This window comes from Natrix helvetica, assembly GCF_964273705.1.
Source record: "Natrix helvetica genome assembly, chromosome: 3".
In the NCBI taxonomy this organism is placed as follows: Eukaryota; Metazoa; Chordata; class Lepidosauria; order Squamata; family Natricidae; genus Natrix; species Natrix helvetica.
Window position 1 is genome coordinate 65,864,011 of NC_138549.1, and position 19,127 is coordinate 65,883,137.

General features: G+C 38.4%; 2 protein-coding genes across 12 annotated transcripts in view; both read left to right on the plus strand.

Moving 5' to 3' along the window:
- SOAT1 (sterol O-acyltransferase 1) overlaps positions 1 to 4,912 on the plus strand; it is a 51,133-nt gene extending 46,221 nt beyond the window's left edge. For all 6 annotated transcript variants that reach the window (XM_081947691.1, XM_081947693.1, XM_081947694.1 and 3 more), the window contains 5 exons: positions 434 to 531; positions 1,601 to 1,699; positions 2,372 to 2,507; positions 3,051 to 3,196; positions 3,957 to 4,912. In XM_081947691.1, coding sequence (XP_081803817.1) covers positions 434 to 531; positions 1,601 to 1,699; positions 2,372 to 2,507; positions 3,051 to 3,196; positions 3,957 to 4,013 — 536 coding nt within the window. In that variant the 3' untranslated portion in view covers positions 4,014 to 4,912. The remainder of the gene's footprint in view (positions 1 to 433; positions 532 to 1,600; positions 1,700 to 2,371; positions 2,508 to 3,050; positions 3,197 to 3,956) is intronic.
- A 6,572-nt stretch (positions 4,913 to 11,484) lies between these two features.
- Positions 11,485 to 19,127, plus strand: part of AXDND1 (axonemal dynein light chain domain containing 1) — a 41,636-nt gene continuing 33,993 nt past the window's right edge. Inside the window, exons 1-6 of one of the 6 annotated variants that reach the window (XM_081947680.1) lie at positions 11,485 to 11,542; positions 12,997 to 13,161; positions 15,246 to 15,424; positions 16,397 to 16,497; positions 17,194 to 17,284; positions 18,377 to 18,462. In XM_081947680.1, coding sequence (XP_081803806.1) covers positions 13,053 to 13,161; positions 15,246 to 15,424; positions 16,397 to 16,497; positions 17,194 to 17,284; positions 18,377 to 18,462 — 566 coding nt within the window. In that variant the 5' untranslated portion in view covers positions 11,485 to 11,542; positions 12,997 to 13,052. The other 5 variants (XM_081947682.1, XM_081947679.1, XM_081947678.1 and 2 more) reach the window with 5 other exon arrangements.

Below are 19,127 nucleotides of genomic sequence, written 5' to 3' on the forward strand. Positions count from 1 at the left end.
CCACTAAGTAATCCTCTACTTACAGAAAGGATACTACTTGTTGAAGTGAACACTCTTCAAAGTAGATGTTTTAAAAATATAAAACATTTCCTTTTTTCTTATTGTTAAACTTTGTTCCAAACACCTACTGGTCAACTTGTTCTGCTTGTTTCTTTTTCATCCTTTCTTCCACTTTGCACATTACAGTCTTGCCCTCATACCAAATCCCACTTTTCAACATGCTTTGATGCTGAGATGCTCCTGAAATCTATTCATTCAAATGCTACCCCAGAAGGTAACAACTTACAAGTAATCCTTAAAAATGACAGGCCATACTTGTTGTTTTCATAGGTATCATTAGGATACTTAGAACACTGAACAGATTGAAGGTGCAGCCTGTTTTTGATTTTAAGTTAAAATTAACTTGCTTTTTTCCCCTTTAATTCTTACCTAGGTGTATTGATTCTGTTCCTGACCTTCTTTGCATTCCTTCATTGCTGGCTTAATGCTTTTGCTGAGGTGCTCCGCTTTGCTGACAGAATGTTTTATCAGGTAACTGAGGCCCAAAGTGCATAGTCTTCCCAGCCTTTTTTGAAGGATTAACTGCAGCTATACAACTGTACAGCTGTACAACTGCAACCAATTGGCAAGGGGCAAGAAGGGAAAGGTGCCCATTTAAAAAGAAACGATAAGTACTTGTGCTATATGTACATATGCACAAGCATTTTATGCACTGAGTTATATTTGTTTATTCATTTATTTTAGACTGAGAGACAGACATAATTGCCATGTGTGCTTTAAACTGTCTGTTACTATGTTGGTAGTTTGGCATGGTCCAGAAAGCAAAATGCTTTGTTAGTCTTAGCAATTGCTGAAGTCTTTGAATGGCAGATGGTCTTACAGAAGCTTGTCTGAATCTGCTGTTTTCTTTAAGCTTGTAACAGTTTCTTGGGCAGCCTAAAAACAATGATAAAAAGTAGTTTTTGAGCCATAGCAAATCTACTTCATAGTATTTTCCCTACAAAGATCTTTAGGGACAAGCCCTAAAGAATATGGTGAGATCTTTTGAAATATGTTCCTTATATTGCGAGAGTTTTGTGGGGTCTTCCATATGTTTTGGGGTCACACCTCATCTTATTCCTGTTCACTGACCATTCCAACAAAATCTGATGGGTCATTTAGTCCAACAGATCTGGAAACATCAAGTTGAATGCTTCCATTCTAAAGTGTTTCAATAGGTTAGAAATATAAGTTGCAACCGTTTTCTTTTCTTTTTCTTTCTTTGAGTTAGTCTGTTGACTGCCTGGACTAGTCCCTGCAGTATTCTTGGCAAGGAATAGTTGGAAGAGGTTTGCCCTTGCCTCCTTCCTACAACTGAGAGAATGACTGGATAACCCAAGATAACCCAGCTGGCTTTTTGCCTAAGGTGTGGGACCAGAACTCACAGGTTCCCAGTTTTTGCACTACCACTGCACTAACTGGTTTAAAGTTGCAACATCTCTCAATTTAAGAGATCTGAAGATTATATTTCAGGTGCTATTGAAATATTTGAAAAGCAGAAGATCCGTGATATAGTGGTCCTCAATTCTGAACTTCATTCTCTGTTTTTACACCTTTTTAGGACTGGTGGAATTCTACATCTTTTTCAAACTACTACCGAACCTGGAATATCGTAGTACATGATTGGCTGTATTACTATGCCTACAGAGATTTCCTTTGGGTAAGCAGCAGACTTATAAGTAATTCACTAATTATGTTGATGCCAATTCTAAGTAACCACTTTAGATAGATTTTCTTCCAAGATTTTCTATCCATGGGATTTTCTTGACAAAATACAGAAGTGGTTTACCATTGCCTCCTTCTGCACAGAATGAAATGACAGTTTTGCTGTTGTCTCTAAAGCAATTGTCTACTCCAGCTCCTTCCTATACCATTTCTACCCTATATAGGTGCCTATTTGCTTTAGCTGGCAGCTGGGATGATAGTCGTATATGTAGTCTTGGAGGACATTCCCAGCATTCTTCACTCATCACTCCCCAAGGACACTCCCTGCCATTAGGAAGCAGTACATCCGTACATTTTGAATTTAACTATTTTCTTTTTATTTGATACACACATGTATTTAAGTTAAGTACAAAACTTAATGGAAACTCTCTCTTCAGAGAAATATCACATATGTATTTATTTTGTTCTATGTTTACACCGTTATTTCTTCTAAAGGAGCCCATATTAGTATAACTCCTGATAGAAAACAATATTTTTAAAACGGCTACATTTATAAATTTCTGTACAAAGTTCTAATAGGAAGTTTCGGATGATTTCCAGAAGCTGCAGAAAAATATATTTTTTAAATTGTTGGACATTGTTTCTTTTGTTTGTCTGTCAACCTCAGTTCTTTGGAAAAAAATTCAAAGCAGTTGCTATGCTGTCAGTTTTCATCGTTTCTGCTGCAGTACATGAATATACCCTGGCGATTTGCTTGGGTTACCTGTATCCAGTCATGTTCTCCTTGTTCCTGTGTTTTGGAAGTAAGTATATCCTTCGGCAATATAGCAAAAAGTTGAGGAAAAAAATAATTTGAATAATAAATGGCTAATTTGCAATATGTCATATGGTGAGGTTCCAGCATAGCTAGCATTTATAAACTCTGATCCAGAAGTCATTTCTGATCTCAGATCTCATTTCCTCTTTTCCGGAGCCAGTTTTGAGGCTGAAGATGGAGTTGTTTGTTGGGAATATCTTAGGTGTAGGGTATTTATTGGAAAACAGATGGTTGTGAGTAAAGCCTGTCCAAGATTTGCTGGGGAACATTGTGAGAGTTGAAGAAGAGAGGGGTGGGAACAATAGAGTAGAGTGAAAAGTTCTTTCTTCCTCCTCTTAATAGCTGTGTGTTCTGCCTTTAATTTTTCCATATTGGAGTATAAAATTCAAATTACGTTGTTAATTTTCAACTTGACAGACTAGCCTTGTAGTGTATTAAACATGTTTTATCATTGCAACAATGTTCTGATGCATTTGGGTCTAGAAGGGGGAGTAGGTTTACAATCTAAACAGTTGTTTCCTTCCTTCAGTGGTTTTCAACTTCATTATCCATGACCGGCGGAAAAACCCCATTTTTAACATCATCATGTGGGCGTCCCTCTTCCTTGGCCAAGGTGTCCTTATTTGCCTTTATGGGCAAGAGTTATATGCCCGTCAGTACTGTCCCAGGGAAAATGTAAGTAATATGTTTGTAATAAGAATAGACTCAATTGCTATTCAGAGCCATGAATTTAGAGACAAGAACTCCAAAAAATATTATATATGCATTATGAATTTCTCAGCTGGCATTCCAGCTCTAGAAAAATTAAGACCATGCATTCTTGTGAGGTAGGGCAGGAAGGTAGCAAGGAACTACATGCATATGGAAGTTAGCAATTTCTTCATTCTGTTAACTTCTTAGATTCTCCACTAGCTTTAGGTTCAACTCAGTTCATTAGGATTGTCACCATCTCTGTTGTGGTTTGCAGTGCCAGAATACATCTCATAAGTGCATGCATACAATGAGACTGTGTGTGAGTGAAATGTCATTGTATAATTCCCAAGTCTAGTACCTGGACTGTATAAGTTTGTAAAAGCTTCTGTACCCAGGTAGATTTGCTGCTTTATCCTCATATAAGTTTACTGAAGTTCAATCTCGGGAGGAGCAATTTCAAAACAGAGGGTTTGGATATGACTTTGAATGAGAAATACCTGGAAGTGATGGCAATTTTGATTTCTCCTCCAAAAAGTCTGTGAAGACTTTTATTAGCAAGGAGAGTCTTGTAGATTTATGAGAATCCTAGGGTTCTCTATACATTCTTTGCATTTCCTGGTTACCAAATGAAAATATATCTGGGTTATTGTGTGAGTAAATATGGTTTATTGGATGGTGCTAGACAAGGCAAAGTATTCTATACTTTTTTGCCTAACATTACTGTTCCTCTTGTGTCTTCTAGCCAACTTTCCTGGATTATGTGAAACCACGTTCTTGGTCTTGCCCCCTTAAGATATGAAGACCTCTGGGAGTTGTCTTTAGAAGCGAGATCAGAAGATGCTCTTTAGTCAAACGATAACAAATTGGGTCCAATGATATAAATGAGTTGAGCCTTTTTTTAAAAGGAAATTGTATGTATTTCTGGAAAATGATGGCATTTTGGCGCACTAGGCAGCTAAACCTGTACAAGACCCAATAGATTATTCTCATTGTTAGCTATTCCAATATGAGCCATTTCCATGCTGGTCATGAAATCTGCTAAAAGGTTAGTAAAGACATTTCTAGTTGTTTTGCTTATTGCAAATAGTTCTCTGTATACTATTCCTTTTACCCATTGTTTCCTTAAATAATATTGTGTGATCTGGATAATAGTGACTATTTGCATAACTCTTCTATCAGAATCACACTTGAAATGGGACATTTGAACAGTATTTGTACTTCAGAACGAATAGGCCAGCTGCTACTTTTGTCCAGAACCTGAGGGGAAAAAAACAGATATGGGTTAGGGGAAAAAAATAAAGAACAGTTAAGGTACCTTTACAATTTATTTTATTTCTTAAACCATATCATAAAGGATTGCTGAAATATGTTACTGAGAGCCCTATTTGGTGATGAGTCAAGATATCCCTCCCTTGTAAGTGAATGTATTAATACCTGGTTTAGATCACCTGCCACAAGGGGGCTTCTCCTCTAATAGTAATAATATAAATATGTGATTTCTATGGATGCAGCCATCCAACGGATATTAGTAGAAATTGTAATTTGGCCTAGGGTAAATAAAAGTTGGGCATGATCCAACACTGCTCTGAAGGGTAAAATTATTGCCTGTATGAATAATATATTGTGAAAAATGTGTCTAATGTTTTGCTTTGACATCTTTCAGTATTTTTTTTCCAAATTAAAGTAAGCCCAGTGTTATTGACTGTACCGTCTAGTACTTCATTTGATGCCTAGTTTCTTAATAATCTGACAACACAGAGTGGCCATTTGCTACCAGGTTCATTTATCTTTTAGTTTTTGAACTGTTAATAGAAGAACATGTTAAGTACTAAACATGTTGTAAATTACATTGCAAGCATATAGCAAAGTTATCAGGGACAGCCTTGTGGGTTCCATTGACATTCAGACTAGGACCAATTTCTGTACTGATGATGTGTTCTATTGAAGATCACAGAATTTAAAACAAAATGTGTTTAAAGGTTTCCTTCTCTATTTAGTTTAAGACCAATTTAAATATGATATTATTAACCCAGTATTGTATACTTATTTTTTAAAAAAAGAGGATGCCGTTTAAGACCAATTTAAATGTGATATTATTAACCCAGTTAACAATTGTATGATACTTTAAAAAAAAGAGGTTGCCATGAAAGGTATATTTTATACTACCTTCTCTTCCTTGTTATGATCTTAGTTCAAAGAATTTGGAAGTGAAGCCCTCTTTGTTTGCAACCATAGAGAGTTTTCCCCCCATCAATAAAAATTCATTCAGCCAGCAAATATAGTTTCATGCATTAGATTCCTGTGAGCTAGTCTTTCTCAACTATGAGCATAATATCTTCAGTATTAAATTATTTACAAACATCATTAGTATGTGATCATATGCCCATTATTTTTGTGGTTATATGCCCATTATTATTACATTTATTGATTGCCACTGCAGTGATAAAATCATAATTAGCACTGAAGAACTGAGAAAAAATATTGATTTGGAAAACTTCAGTGTCCCATTTAAAATAGCAGTTTGCTCAGTAACATTCCTTTGAAAGTAATAATGGGATGGATTAGGTATGGAACACCCTGAGACATATTTTTGCCAATGTGACACATAATCAATATATTGGTAGCTGACAGTTAATACCCTTATAGCCTGTGGATAAATATTAGAGAACTCTGTTTTACTAGTCAATGTGAACTATTTATAAGGCATTGGGGCTGTGACTCAATTAAATAAAAAAGTTGGAGATGGGAAAAATAAATACAGTCTGTATATATTTCATAATTGAGTCATGGTTCTCTAGTGCATTATAGATACTGATAGTTTTTTCTCTTTGTGTTGTCTAATTTTGTCAAACTGAACTCATACTGCATTTGTTTTCTGTAGTATAACTTTAATTACTTAACTGAAGTGATTTAATCTAACCACAGAACACCAGACTTAATCTTTTTTTCAAGGATAAAAGTAGCTTGATATATTAAAAGGGCAACTGGAAGATTTTCATTCTGCAAAAATATTTTAAATACCCTTTGATTTCTGAAAATTAAACAGACACGTTTCAATACTGTGGTTTTTTTTTAAAAAAATTAAAAGATGACAAACAAGGAAACCTTGGAAGATTTGATATAAGACATGACTTTTACATGACTGATATAAATTAAACCTTTAAATTATGTCATTTTAATAGAACTAGTTTCACACTGAAAGTTTTCACACTGAAACCAGCTTTTCCTAAAAAATCATTGTATATATTTTAAGAATTGCTGGCATGGAATGCTTGTATTTATATTTGGTAATTATGTGGTGGGCAAATCAAATAACATTTACAGAAAGAATACTGAATTTGTTATTTTGAAATAAAACTTGTGTTCTTCTAAATTTGTTCTAAGGTAAAAGTTTTGTGTCTCCCTTTAATCTCTTATTTCTTTAAAAGACAAATTCAATTTTCTGTTTCCATTCTAAAGACAAACTATAATATGATAGGATCTGCAATTAAAGAATACAGCATGAAGACAGATGGCGGATGGGAGATGAAGGGCCCGTATTTACAGTAATGATGCTGAAATGTATCAAAACTTGCTAATGAAATATTCCAGCCCACAATCATAAACATCTAGTGCAAGCCGTAATGACATCATAGGTCATGACATTATATTCAGTATATGACATGGTTCTCCTTTCCCTTTGCAAACATGCCCGTATGCCAGCCCAGCATTTGCAAGCTGTATTACTAAAGTTATACTGTAGATTGTGTTTAAGAAAACATTGAACTTTGTGACATAAGATCTCTGCATGAAATGTTCAGTTTAATTAAAGAGAACACATAACTCAGGGGTGTCAAAAACAAAGCCTGAGGGCCAAATCTGGCCGTGCGGGGCTTAGATCTGGTCCACGGGGCTGCTCTAGAAACAGCAAAGGACTGGGCCGCGGTGTCCCTGCCAGCGAAAATGGAGCTGTGTGTGTGTGTGTGTGTGTGTGTGTGTGTGTGTGTGTGTGTGTGTCCCTCTCGGGCTCTGTTTATGGTCACGATAGCCTCCTGCAGCCCTCTGCCAGCAAAAATGGAGATCGTGGGGTGGGGGGAGAACTACGTTTTCGCTGGCAGAGGGCTAGCAAAACAAACTAAAAGCAAAACGAAATGTTTCCCCTTTTCCATTTGAGCAAGAATTGACAGGAGGAAAGGAGAAAGGGAAAGACAAAGAAAAATAAGGAAAGATGGGAAGAGAGCAAGTAAGGAAAAATTAAAGAGGGGAAGGAAGAAGAAAGAATGAAGAAGCAAGGAAGGAAGATTATAATGAGAGTGAGGGAGGGTCTGAGGCAGTGATGGCTAACCTTTTTGTGGTTGAGTGCTGAAAGCGCCCCCATAATGCATTCCCCTGCACCCCATTTTGTGCCTAGTAGGCCTCCCTGCAGCCTCCTAGGACCAAAAACGAGCCATAGGAGAGAGCACCATGCTCCCTCGCCCCCCACGCATGCACATGTGAACCCCCCTGCCCTCATGCATGTGTGCACATCTCCCGGATGTGCCCCGCCCCCACGCAAGCACAGCAAAAATCTGCTGGCTGGTGGGAAGCGCGTGTGCATGCACAGAGCTGACCTGGGGCAATAGATCGCATGCCCGCAGAGAGGGCTCTGCATGCCATCTGTGGCACATGTTCCATAGGTTCGCCATCACGGGTCTGAGTGAAGTCCTGCCTTAGCACTTGGCCACCACAGATGCCCCTGACAAGAGTGACATAGAGCTGGCGATCCCCCCCCCCCCCGAGGTCAAACACAACCCTGATGTGCCCCTCAATGAAATCGAGTTTGATACCCCTGACATAGCTAGATGGTTTTTGAATAATAAAAAACATGTTACTTGGTATTATCATGAAAAGTAGCTTGAAGTACGCCCAGAATCGAGTGCAATATTAACTTCACTATTCATTTGCAAATTCACTCAAACAATAGCCAGTTTTGGAAAAGAATAAACTAGGAACTTGGACTAAATCAGTGCTTCTCAATTATTTTCTGTCATGCCCCCCCTAGGAAGAAGAAAACATTTCGTGCCCCCCGCGAACCTATACATACATATATTTATATATAGAGTATCACAGAAGTAAAATGTTAAGGGGTGTACTCACTCCTGTGATAACACTGAAGAAATGACACTTGTATGTGCATGTATACACACACAAACACACACATATATATCTTGCACGCAATGATTTCTAGAAACAACACCTGCTCGTCTCAGTGGGAAAGACCCACGCATCCCAGATGCGAAGACTGTCCAAGTGGTCCTTAAGATGACCGCCGACTTAGGGAGGGAGGGAGCCGCAGAGGCGGGGCTCAAAGGGAAGGAGAGCGGGATAAAACACCGGAGCGCTCTAAGCTTTGGAAACTCTCGCCTTTCCTTACCACGGAGCCTTGGAAACTCTCCAGACAGAGACGCATCCGGTCGGAAGAAGGAGAAAGAGAAGGGGCGGCTGAGGGAAGAGAGACGCGGGCGGGCTCAGCGATCCTGACGGGCAATCCCTGCCGCCAGGGCGGAACAAAAGCGGGCAGAGGAGACGCACCGGAGCGCCCGCTCTGATCCTGACCCGGCTTCGAGCCCCCCTTTACGGAGCCTCACTATTTGAGAAGCACTGGACTAAATCAACTTTTAATATCTTAGTTTCTCTCCCAATCATCATTGCAAAGAACATGGCTGAGTTCTCACAATATGTCAGTCAGCATTTGATTTATGTTATTTGGTATGATTGTAACAACCATGATTCAGCTGAACAAAAAAGAACTAAGACCATATCTGACTTAATCTTGTGCATGAACTAAGACATTTTCAAAAATGCACTATTCAACTGTAGTAGTGGTTTCTATATAAAGCTGTGGATATAAAGTCAAAATGCTTGAACAATTGTGAACAGCATTAAGTTTTGTTCCTAAAACATGAACTTTCCATTTTTTAAGAACTTTTGTGTTTCATGAGCCTTGCCATTGATACAAAACTGCATTTAAAAGATTTATTGTAATCTCGCCAAAGAAATCTATTTGTGTGTCTGTTTGAAAAAAAAACCATGTAAATCATGTCCTTAGATTAAAAAAAAGTACCAAATCTTATTTTCTTGCAAAAGTAGTGTGTCCTAATGAACTTCATTTTTATAGCTTCACAATCTCTTGAGTTGTTGTTAGTTGAGAAATCGTGTCCGTCCCATTGCAACCCCATGGACGCTTCTCCAAGCCTTCCTATCCTCTACCATCACCCAGATCCTCTACCATCCCCCAGAGTCCATTTAAGCTCACACCGTCTGCTTCAGTGACTCCATCCAGCCACCTCATTCTCTGTTGTTACCTTCTTTTGCCCTCAATCATTCCCAGCATTAGGCTCTTCTCCAATGAGTGCTTTCTTCTCATGAGGTGGCCAAAGTATTTGAGTTTCATTTTCAGGCTCAAGAGCAGTCATGGTTGATCTCCTCTAGGACTGACCGGTTTGATCGCCTTGCAGTCCAAGGGACTCGCAGGAGTCTTCTCCAGCACCATAGTTCAAAGGCCTTAATTCTTTGGCGCTTCCTTATGATCCAACTTTCAGAGCCTTAGATTGAGTAGAACTGGTAAAATTGAAGAATTTATTGTTCAAACAAGATGGTTCAGACTTCTCCCTTGAAAGCAATGACAAGGGTACCCTTGCTAGGGATAAGAGGAAATGGAATTCAGTTTTCATTCATTGGATGGGTCAAAGATCATGATTTTGAAGCAGCTGATTTTATTGGCTGTTGGTTAATTGTAAAATGTATTGAACTGTGTGTGTGATCTCTGTCATGGAAAAAATTATACTGTGCTACAGAAACTTAAATATATTTTGCTATCTGTGAAACATGTTGCCTTCATTCATATCCGACATACTTCATTCAAGCTGTAAAGTGGGCGACCACAAAAAGTGCTAGAAAAGTAGCATTAGCTGTTTGTAATATTTATTTGCAAGGTCACAAGTGGCACCTTCAATAAAAACACCTGACTAATGGCCTTTACCTTTACAAGATGTAGGATTCCCCCCACCACCTCCTGCAGTACCTGGTAATATACTGTATGTGGGGTTTGATTGGTTTTGTGAGTTTCTTAATAAAAATGTTCACATCTACAATAGAATAAAAACAAGGAAAAATCAAATTAGGCAAACTATTTAATAATTGGGATTATCCATTTAGGTATTGTGTGTGTGTGTGTATATATATAATTACTATAAATCCTTCTCATAAAACAGCTTTTGGTTTTCAGCATTGCTTGACTTTATCCTGTATTAGGTTGCACACATGTAGATGGCTAAACTTTTCTGAGGCTAAAGTTGATTGGTTTAGTACTTCTAGAGACAGTTGGGGGATCCCAGAGTTGTAGCCTACACTGAGAAGATAATATCAAACCACTTTCATACCATCTCACAGGAGTGTGTCAGGAGTGTATCATGTAATCACCAGGATCTGAGTACTTCAAGAGATGCTTCCTTATGTGATTCTCCTACTTAGTTTGGAAGTTAATTGTTCAAGCCCACCTACATTATTCAACATATCCCAACTGATTTCAATAGAAGATAATACCTGTAACTTGAACAGAGTTATTAGTTGCTCTCTGGGTTTGGTTGTTTGCTGACATTTCATTTCCCAACTACCTACATCAGGGGTGTCCAAACTTGGGAACTTTAAGACTTGTGGACTTCAACTCCCAGAATTCCCCAGCCAGCCATGGCTGGGGAATTCTGGGAGTTGAAGTCCACAAGTCTTAAAGTTCCCAAGTTTGGACACCCCTGACCTACATCATCAGTGTGTGTGTTGCCCCCTATGACTTACCTTTTTGGGCAACGAAACGTCTGCAACCAAGCTCGGAGAGTACCAAGAACTCCACGCCTCGCTTGATTGCAAAGACAACTATGAAGTCAACCCTTGGAACATTAAAATGCATATAAGTATTCTATCTGGAACCTCGAAGACACTCATCCCAACGAAGCATTAACGTTTCTGGATTTCGTTTCTTGTAGGAGTCCCCAAATCGGCGCCATTAAGTACTCTTAAGCACTAGTTCCTGCCGCTCCTTATTCCTGGTGCTCGCTGCGTCTCTACGGCGCCTTACAGGAATCAATCAAACAAACAAACAAAGCGGCTTTCTTTAAAGAATCGGAAACCGAATCAAGCAAGCAGGAGTCGAGAGAGGCGTCCAAGCGCGCGCGCGCGCGCGCGTGTGTGTGTGTGTGGTGGCGGCAGGTTGAGTTCCTGGGCGGGGCGTTTTTTGACTCCGCGAAGGCCCCACGCAAAAGGCGTCCTAGGTTCCCATAGCAACAGCGGCCGCCAGGAAGTCGGAAGTAATAGGTAAAAGCAATGCCTCGAGCTGTTTTGTCTTCACTCAGCCCGCTGCCGAATGCCTGAAAGGTTCTGTTATTTCGGTTTTGGCCCTTTGAGATGGGGCTACGATGACTTGTCTTATAGTGACGCTTCTAGTCCTTATGAAGCAATCGCTTGGAAGCTCATTGCTTACTTGGGATAATATTCAGTCTTGGAGGTTGGAGAGACGTTGCCAGGAGCGGAAAATACGTGCTGCAGCAGTTTTCTGATGATTCATAACGTTCATAAAATGGCTCCTTGAATGGTTCCAGATTTGGCTTTTTAAAAACGGGCAGATGGTTAAATTGTTACAGGATTCTCCCTTCGTTAAAAGCAATGACATTTCAAAGCTATTGACATAATATGGAAGATATCCAGCGGTTTGCATGGTGATTAATAAGGAGGCAATTCATATTACACTTCAAGTGTGATGTGGCAGATGATTTCAAAGCAATATTATACAGATTAGATTTCAAGCACACGAAAATCAATTCATGTAGTTATGAAGTGTTGAGATGCACCATGTATTAACACAAAAAAAGTATATATATATTTTAAAAAACTAAATCTATTCACTCAATTATTAAGTGTGTCCATTTGTCTTATTCCCTTACTTAGCAGATGTGCTTACTATTTGCTCTCCTTACTATTTGTGTTGTTGGATTTGGATGTTCAGCTTGGTTCTCAGATTCTTAAAATTTTGAATGTATTTTCAGAAATCCAGACTAAAGATTGTGTTGGTTTTAAGCATGAATTTTTTTTAAAAAAAAGACATATTCATGATGGAGAGTAAAATGGTAGCATTCTTATTAACTAAGTTTTTTCCCCTAAATTAAATCAATTGATAGTCACTCAGTAAATAAAGTTCTACATCTGTGACTATTACTGTTTCTCAAATGTCCAAAAACAATTACTAAAGAAATCCTAGGTAGAGATAATATTCCTAATAACAAATCCCTTTAATTAGGGATTATTAATTCCACTAGGTATTAGGTTTGTGCAACAGTCCAAATATATTGGAACGGCCCTTAGAACAGGAACGGTTTTACTAATGCTTCATAAGAGGAAGTTTTATAGACTTAGACTTACATAACTTCCAGGCATTTAATTCCTGCTGTTTACAAACATGGCAGCATTAAAGAAATAGAGTTGTTAGGTTTTTTTGCCCGCTTCCAAGATTTTTTTAATCTAGGCAACAGCCTAGATTATTGTCTGCCATATATGGGAGACATCATGTTGGGAAGACTGCTGTAGATAACTCTTTCTCACCACAAGTGATAACATGAGTATACTTTGTAGACTTACCGTATGGGCATTAATGTAAAATATATGCTTAGTGTGTATAGATACTATACACAAAATCTATAAGTACAGAATTTGAAGCTGAATACTGTCATTTTCAGTCATACCATCTATTCTTGTTTTATCTATATATCTTGTAGATAACTTGTTTTTGCAAAGAACTGATGAGAAAACCACCCCAAATCAATGTTTTATCATGTCTGATCAGAGGGAGCAAGTTCCAGCATTGCCTTCTACTTCAAAAGAAGAGAGCAAACAAGTCAAAGATATGAACCCTTTAGTGTTTATTAATGACAGCAGTAAAGGTAAATCTCACAAGTATTATTTAATGCCAAATTATATTATTTGATTCACTACATTTGCTCTGCTGCTGATTTGGTTTTTGATGACTGGAATGTATTGTTTATTTCAAGTATCATAGGTTATTGCTTAAAGCTGTTGTTTTAATCCTTTTACAAAGTCCAGAATCACTGTTGTAGATAGGTGGCCATATATATTTAAATAAATAAAATGACTGTAAGAAATTGAGACAATTGATTATTTGCTAACTATCTTCTCTGCAAAGCCCTACCTGCCCAGAATAGGCCAAACGGTAAGAAAAATTTCCTCCCGGTAGGAGTCCTTCAAGAGAGGAGCAGAATGCTTTGGGAGGTGAAAGATTTTCCTCTGGAGGAACAAAGGCTAGATGATCCTCTGCCAGATGAGTTAGAGTAGTAGACTCCTGTGCTCAGTAGGTAGTTGGGCTATATCAGGGTTGTCAAACTCCTACCCTGCGGGCTGGATGCGTCATGCACTGACTACTCCCATGCCCGGTTTAGTGAAGGGGGAAGTCCCGATACATCATGTGACGCCGCCATAATGCCACAAGTAGGATACTCCTGGACTATATGATCTCTGAGATCCATTCCAAACCTTCCATTCTGCCATTTGCTATTATAAAGCAGTCAGGCATTTGTGTTGCCACTTAGACAGAAAACCTGTTTAAAGTAGGAATGTTGAAAAGAATTGCAGCAATTCTACTTCACCGCTGTTTCCAATCCCCAAGTCCGTAGTTCTAGTCTTAGACTAGCCCATGATTCTTCCTGCCTATATACCTTTCTCCCATGGTTCCACCTAGCTGGTATAAATTGGCAGAGTTAGCACACTCCAGGTGCCTTTCATTAAACAATTCTAACTAATAACCCAGGCTGGGACATTTTTTTCTACCCAGCCGTGATCCATGTGGCTGCCATCATGATAAGGCTCCAAAAGACCTTGAAGATTTAGCTGCTCTCTCATGCCTTGGTTAGGATAGACAGGGTATCTTAGAGAAGATTTTCTACAGGTTCTGTATTGAGTTGGCAGCTGCCATATTGGTTATTTATATTGCATTGTGTTTTTCATTTTCCGTTTGTTTGTTTTTTACATTGTGAGTCATCCAGAATTGTTTTGGAATTTGTAACATGTAAATCTAATGAAATAAAGGATAAGCAAACAAAGAAACAGTTTAGGTGAGTTTTTAGGTCTCCAGTAGATAAATGTGATGAAATAGGTAGAAAATACTTGAAAATCTAGATAAGTGACCCCTTCTTTTTAAAAACATTGTTCTTATAGGCAACCAGAATCCCTTATTGCTTTGCAAAGTGTTCCAGTTGGGAGCTGATATTATCTGTTTCTTAATCCCTACCTAAAATATAAGTTAATGTACAACCAAAATTTAAAATAGTTTCCCAGGCCCAAAAATGCATATCTAATATAATCCTAAGGGTAGAAACTTGCCAAGTGAAGACTGAAGTTAGTTTATTAATCTTTAATTATTGATTTAAAAGAGATAATTTCCTATTTGCTTTTGATTCCGCTTCACCTCTGATTTATCCCAGATTTCCTGGATTCAAACAATATATTAAAAAAAACTATTATGTGGCATTAATTCCTTATATTTTCTTGAATTTATTCAAATAGTTATTAGAGAAAGTCTTTAGAGATTTCAAAACAAGGAAAATCATAAACCATTCTTAGTTAACCTCACACGATAAGGCCACATTCACCTGTACAGGCTGGACTTGTCCAGCTGACATCTAACATCTAGTGAATCTTATAATTCAATAATAATACCTTCCAAATGCTCTGCCCATTGTTTACAGTACCCCAATAAGTGCTGTTCCAGTCTATCCATCCACAATAGGAACCATGTTGTTCCTATTGTGGATGCAAATTGCCATCCTAAAATAGGATGGCAATTTGCAAATATGGCAAGAGTGAAGCATTGCCATGTTGCCACTTTTGCCACTAGGGTGTAGACCTAGGCTCTTACCATGTTTGGACAGCCTTAGTTTTTGCTTTTGCTTTGGTGCTGAAGACATCTCTTTCTTTTTTAGAAGTGATTATATGTCTTTCCTTCTCTTTCCAGAATTCCCTGAGTTAAGAGACAAATCAACTGTGGAAGTTTACTCCAAACCTCATTCAAAACCCTTGCGACGTGATTTCATCCCAGAAGAGATATTTGTTGCTCTGACTTCTGCTGCCAATCCAGTCCAATATCCTCCTTTTTTAAGACCACCCAAGAAAACAAAAATTTTTGACTTTCAGGTCTGCAGGTTCATTTTCACCATTAGAATATTTGTTCCTTGGACATAAAATCTATCACAACATATACTGGTTAATGGTCTGCTATAGTTCTGAATAATACCAGCCATTTGGTTTTGGCAGGTTTTGTACTAGGACAGGCAACCCTAGGTAGCTATTAGAGATATCCCCTTCTCCTTCTTAGCCACAAGAGCAGAACTAGATTTTTTCTGTCTCTTCGCAGACTAGAAGTAGGATTGTGGGATAAGAGGCCACTAAGCATAGTAAATGCAAGGTGAGATGTGAGAAATGAATGGAAGAAACAACAACCAGAGTTTCATTTTGAACATAGCAAATTAAAGTAGAATTTTTATATCATGATTTGTAGAAAAAGTTGTAGTGGAGGGGTTCTTAACATTACAGAGCCAATAACAGGTAAGCTGTATTGAAGCGCTCACCAACATGAGATCAAGAATGCTTAACCTATTAGCATTTCTAGTAAACCCCATTTAAACCATGATAGTTTAGGTAATGTTAATTTCCTGCAGACTTCCACACAGTCTGGCTTTGGCTATGTGGGTATCCTCAGAGAAGAGAAGCATGTAAGGCTGCGTATACATTGCTTTCTACATGTTCCAGCTTTTATGTAGTTGTACACTCTTCTACAGTTGACAAATAAATAAAAGTCCTAGTTAGAACGTACAATTGTACCATGTGCATGGTAAATATGTACTGTGTATATCTATAGGAGGCTGATATCATTTGAGAAGCATCAGTGAGAGAGACGGGGATTGTAAGTGGTATTTATTTAGTGAACTTCCAATGTTATAATGCCTGAACAGAATTATTTATGACTGAAGCATATAAGTGTGCCTCTTTATGTTGTGTATAGTTCAATTATGATGTTAGAGGCTTAATATATTATGGATACCAGTAGTTACCCCAGGACTATCCATATCTTTTAAGTATGATTTGAATTTTTCTCCTGTTCTTCAGGGTTGCATCCGTACAGCTGATGGAGTCTGGCAACACCCCATTCGTAGAAATAAATTTCAATACCTGATACAGCATCCTGTCTGCTTGACTGGAGCTGGAAGGTAATAAGATAGAATACTAAAAACTTCAGATAAAATTATTGACATGTTAGCTGTCCCTTTGTAAAACTTCTGTAGCGTTAAGAATGCTGGAAAAAAACTACAAAGCATCTTGTATTATATAAATAAGGGAGGCAAATCTGTAGAAATGATACATTGGTTTGCATTTCTGCATATTTCTAATGTTTATATAGTTGTCCAACCAACTGAACCAAAAGCTACATTATCTGGGTTTGCACAACTTATTGCTGCTAGCCATATTTTAATATACTGTGCAAATTCAGTAGTCTCATAATGTACTGTGCAAATCTAGTTAAAGTGTTTGAGAACATGAATTGACAAAGTTTTCAAACAGGAATAGGAAAATAGAGAGCTGAACATCTGAGAAAATGGACAAGTAAAGATGAAAATAATGGGCGATAATTAAGAGTTCATTCTGAAAGGTGAAATAAAACTTTTTTTAAGGCAGGAAAATGTTTTGGGCAAACATCATTACAAGAAATAAAGCAATTTTGTGTGCAATGTTAATAGCCAGGTTGGCTAGCAGGCAAGAATTTTGACTGAGAGTACCAGAAAATTGGCATGGTATTTGCAGACTGTGCCTTTAGGTGTTCATATGTTAGTACTCTTCTGAGTTTTAGAGGCAAGATTCTGTAGCAGTTTCCCAATTAAGCTGTTATTTTCATTCTGTTTGTTAAGGGATGTCTCTTTTCTGTATGATATCATCTCTCAAAAAGGACCAAGGGTTCCTTCCTCAGGTTTGAAACAGGATGCATGTGCAGCTAGGCATGTGAGTCTGTCTCTTTGCCAAAATCTTGATAGTATTAAGCACAAGATTAAGATTTGACAACATTTTACAACTCTCAGAACTCTGGAGGTATGACATAATTTGGACTGAGCACTAAGCATTTATAGGACCAGGAGAGCATGTACTTGAAACAGCAGGGCCAATTGTCAAAAACACTACTCTTTTTCTATATTTGCATTTAGTCAGGTTTCCATCTGTTGTCACATTGTCTTAAAAATATCACATGTCATTTGGACTTCAAATAGCTGAGTTTTGGACTTCAAAGAGCTGTTTATGTCCTTTTGGTTTTTTTCAAAATAAAACCATAAGACAAAAATATTTACTAGCTAAATTTTCTAAGTCACGCTTAGTGACCTAATATGGAGAGCGTATTTAAACAAATTATATCTCTTAAATCTAGTTAGATAATGTATATCCTAACAATGATGCAATGGCCAGAGCAGGATAGAGATTGCTATATTCACTATTTATTTAGAGACCCAAATCAAACAACAAGCTGGCATGATCAGCACTAATATTTATTTATTAGCTGTATATATCGCCTTTCATTCAAGAGCTCAAAATGCCATACATGTCAGTCCTTCTTCCTATTTTTCCACAGAATAGTAATAGTGTGAAGTAGAGTAGGCTAAGAAAGACAGAATGGCCCAGACTCACCCAGTGAACTTCTGTGGCTGAGGACAGATTGGCTGGGCCTAGTCTATTACACCATACAGGGAAGCAGAGTGCTTGTTTGTTAGTGAAAACCATGATTTCAGGCAGACATAATTTATCAATTGGTTAAAAAAAATCTGGATTAAATAAAATGCCATTAAGGCAGTTTCCCTGCTTTCCCAAGCTGCTTCCCTGTGAGAAGATGCACAATCAGATTTTAATAATGTCTCCTGGTATATACTTTAACAGAAAAAGTAGTCCCCCCCCCCTAAAACTTACTTACTTAAAAGTAAGTAACACACTAAAAATGCCAGGAAGCATTTTTATGCATATCTATAAAAGTCAATTCTATCTTTGGGAGAACTTGTGAATGTTTATTCTCTGCCTCATGTACTCTCTTTTAATTTGCTCTGTTTTTAGGCAGCAAATGTAGCAGACACTCTTGTTCCAGAGGAATTTCACGTTGTAAAGAACAGAGGTGTCCTAGGTTTGGAATATTATGATGAGTGAGTACTGTTATATGGTTTTGTACCTATTCGCAATCCAAAGTTATTTATTTATTTTAATACAGATTTACACATATTATAGAAACAAAGTCTTTCCTTTTACATCTTCTCATTTACCTGGGAGGCAGTTGGGCCTGCTGATAGTATACCTGGCTCCCCGCCATACATCAGCGACCCTGCCTGAGCTCCTCGAGCTGATCGCATCGGTGGCGGTTGAGACCCCCAAACTTCTAGTGATGGGGGATTTTAACCTGCCATCGGTGGGAGAAGCATCAGAGGGGGTTCGGGAGTTCATGGCTTCCATGATAGCCATGGACCTGACTCAAATGATTCAGGGCCCGACACATGAGGGAGGTCACACCTTGGACCTTGTTTTTGTCTCTGGCCAGTGGTTGAGTGATCTGGGAGGAGTGAATTTAACCATCACTCCTCTGTCATGGTCAGATCACTCACTCCTCCGACTTGACTTCCCTGGTGCTACCCCTCGCTGCGGGGAGGCGGAACCGGAAAACACTAGATGGTTCCGCCCCAGGCGCCTGATGGAACCAGATAGGTTTCAGACGGAGCTTGGGCCACCTCCTGCAGCCCTGACCCGCCCTCGGGTAGAGGACCTGGTGGCCGCGTGGAATAATGCGACTACCGGGGCCTTGAACCGGGTGGCGCCT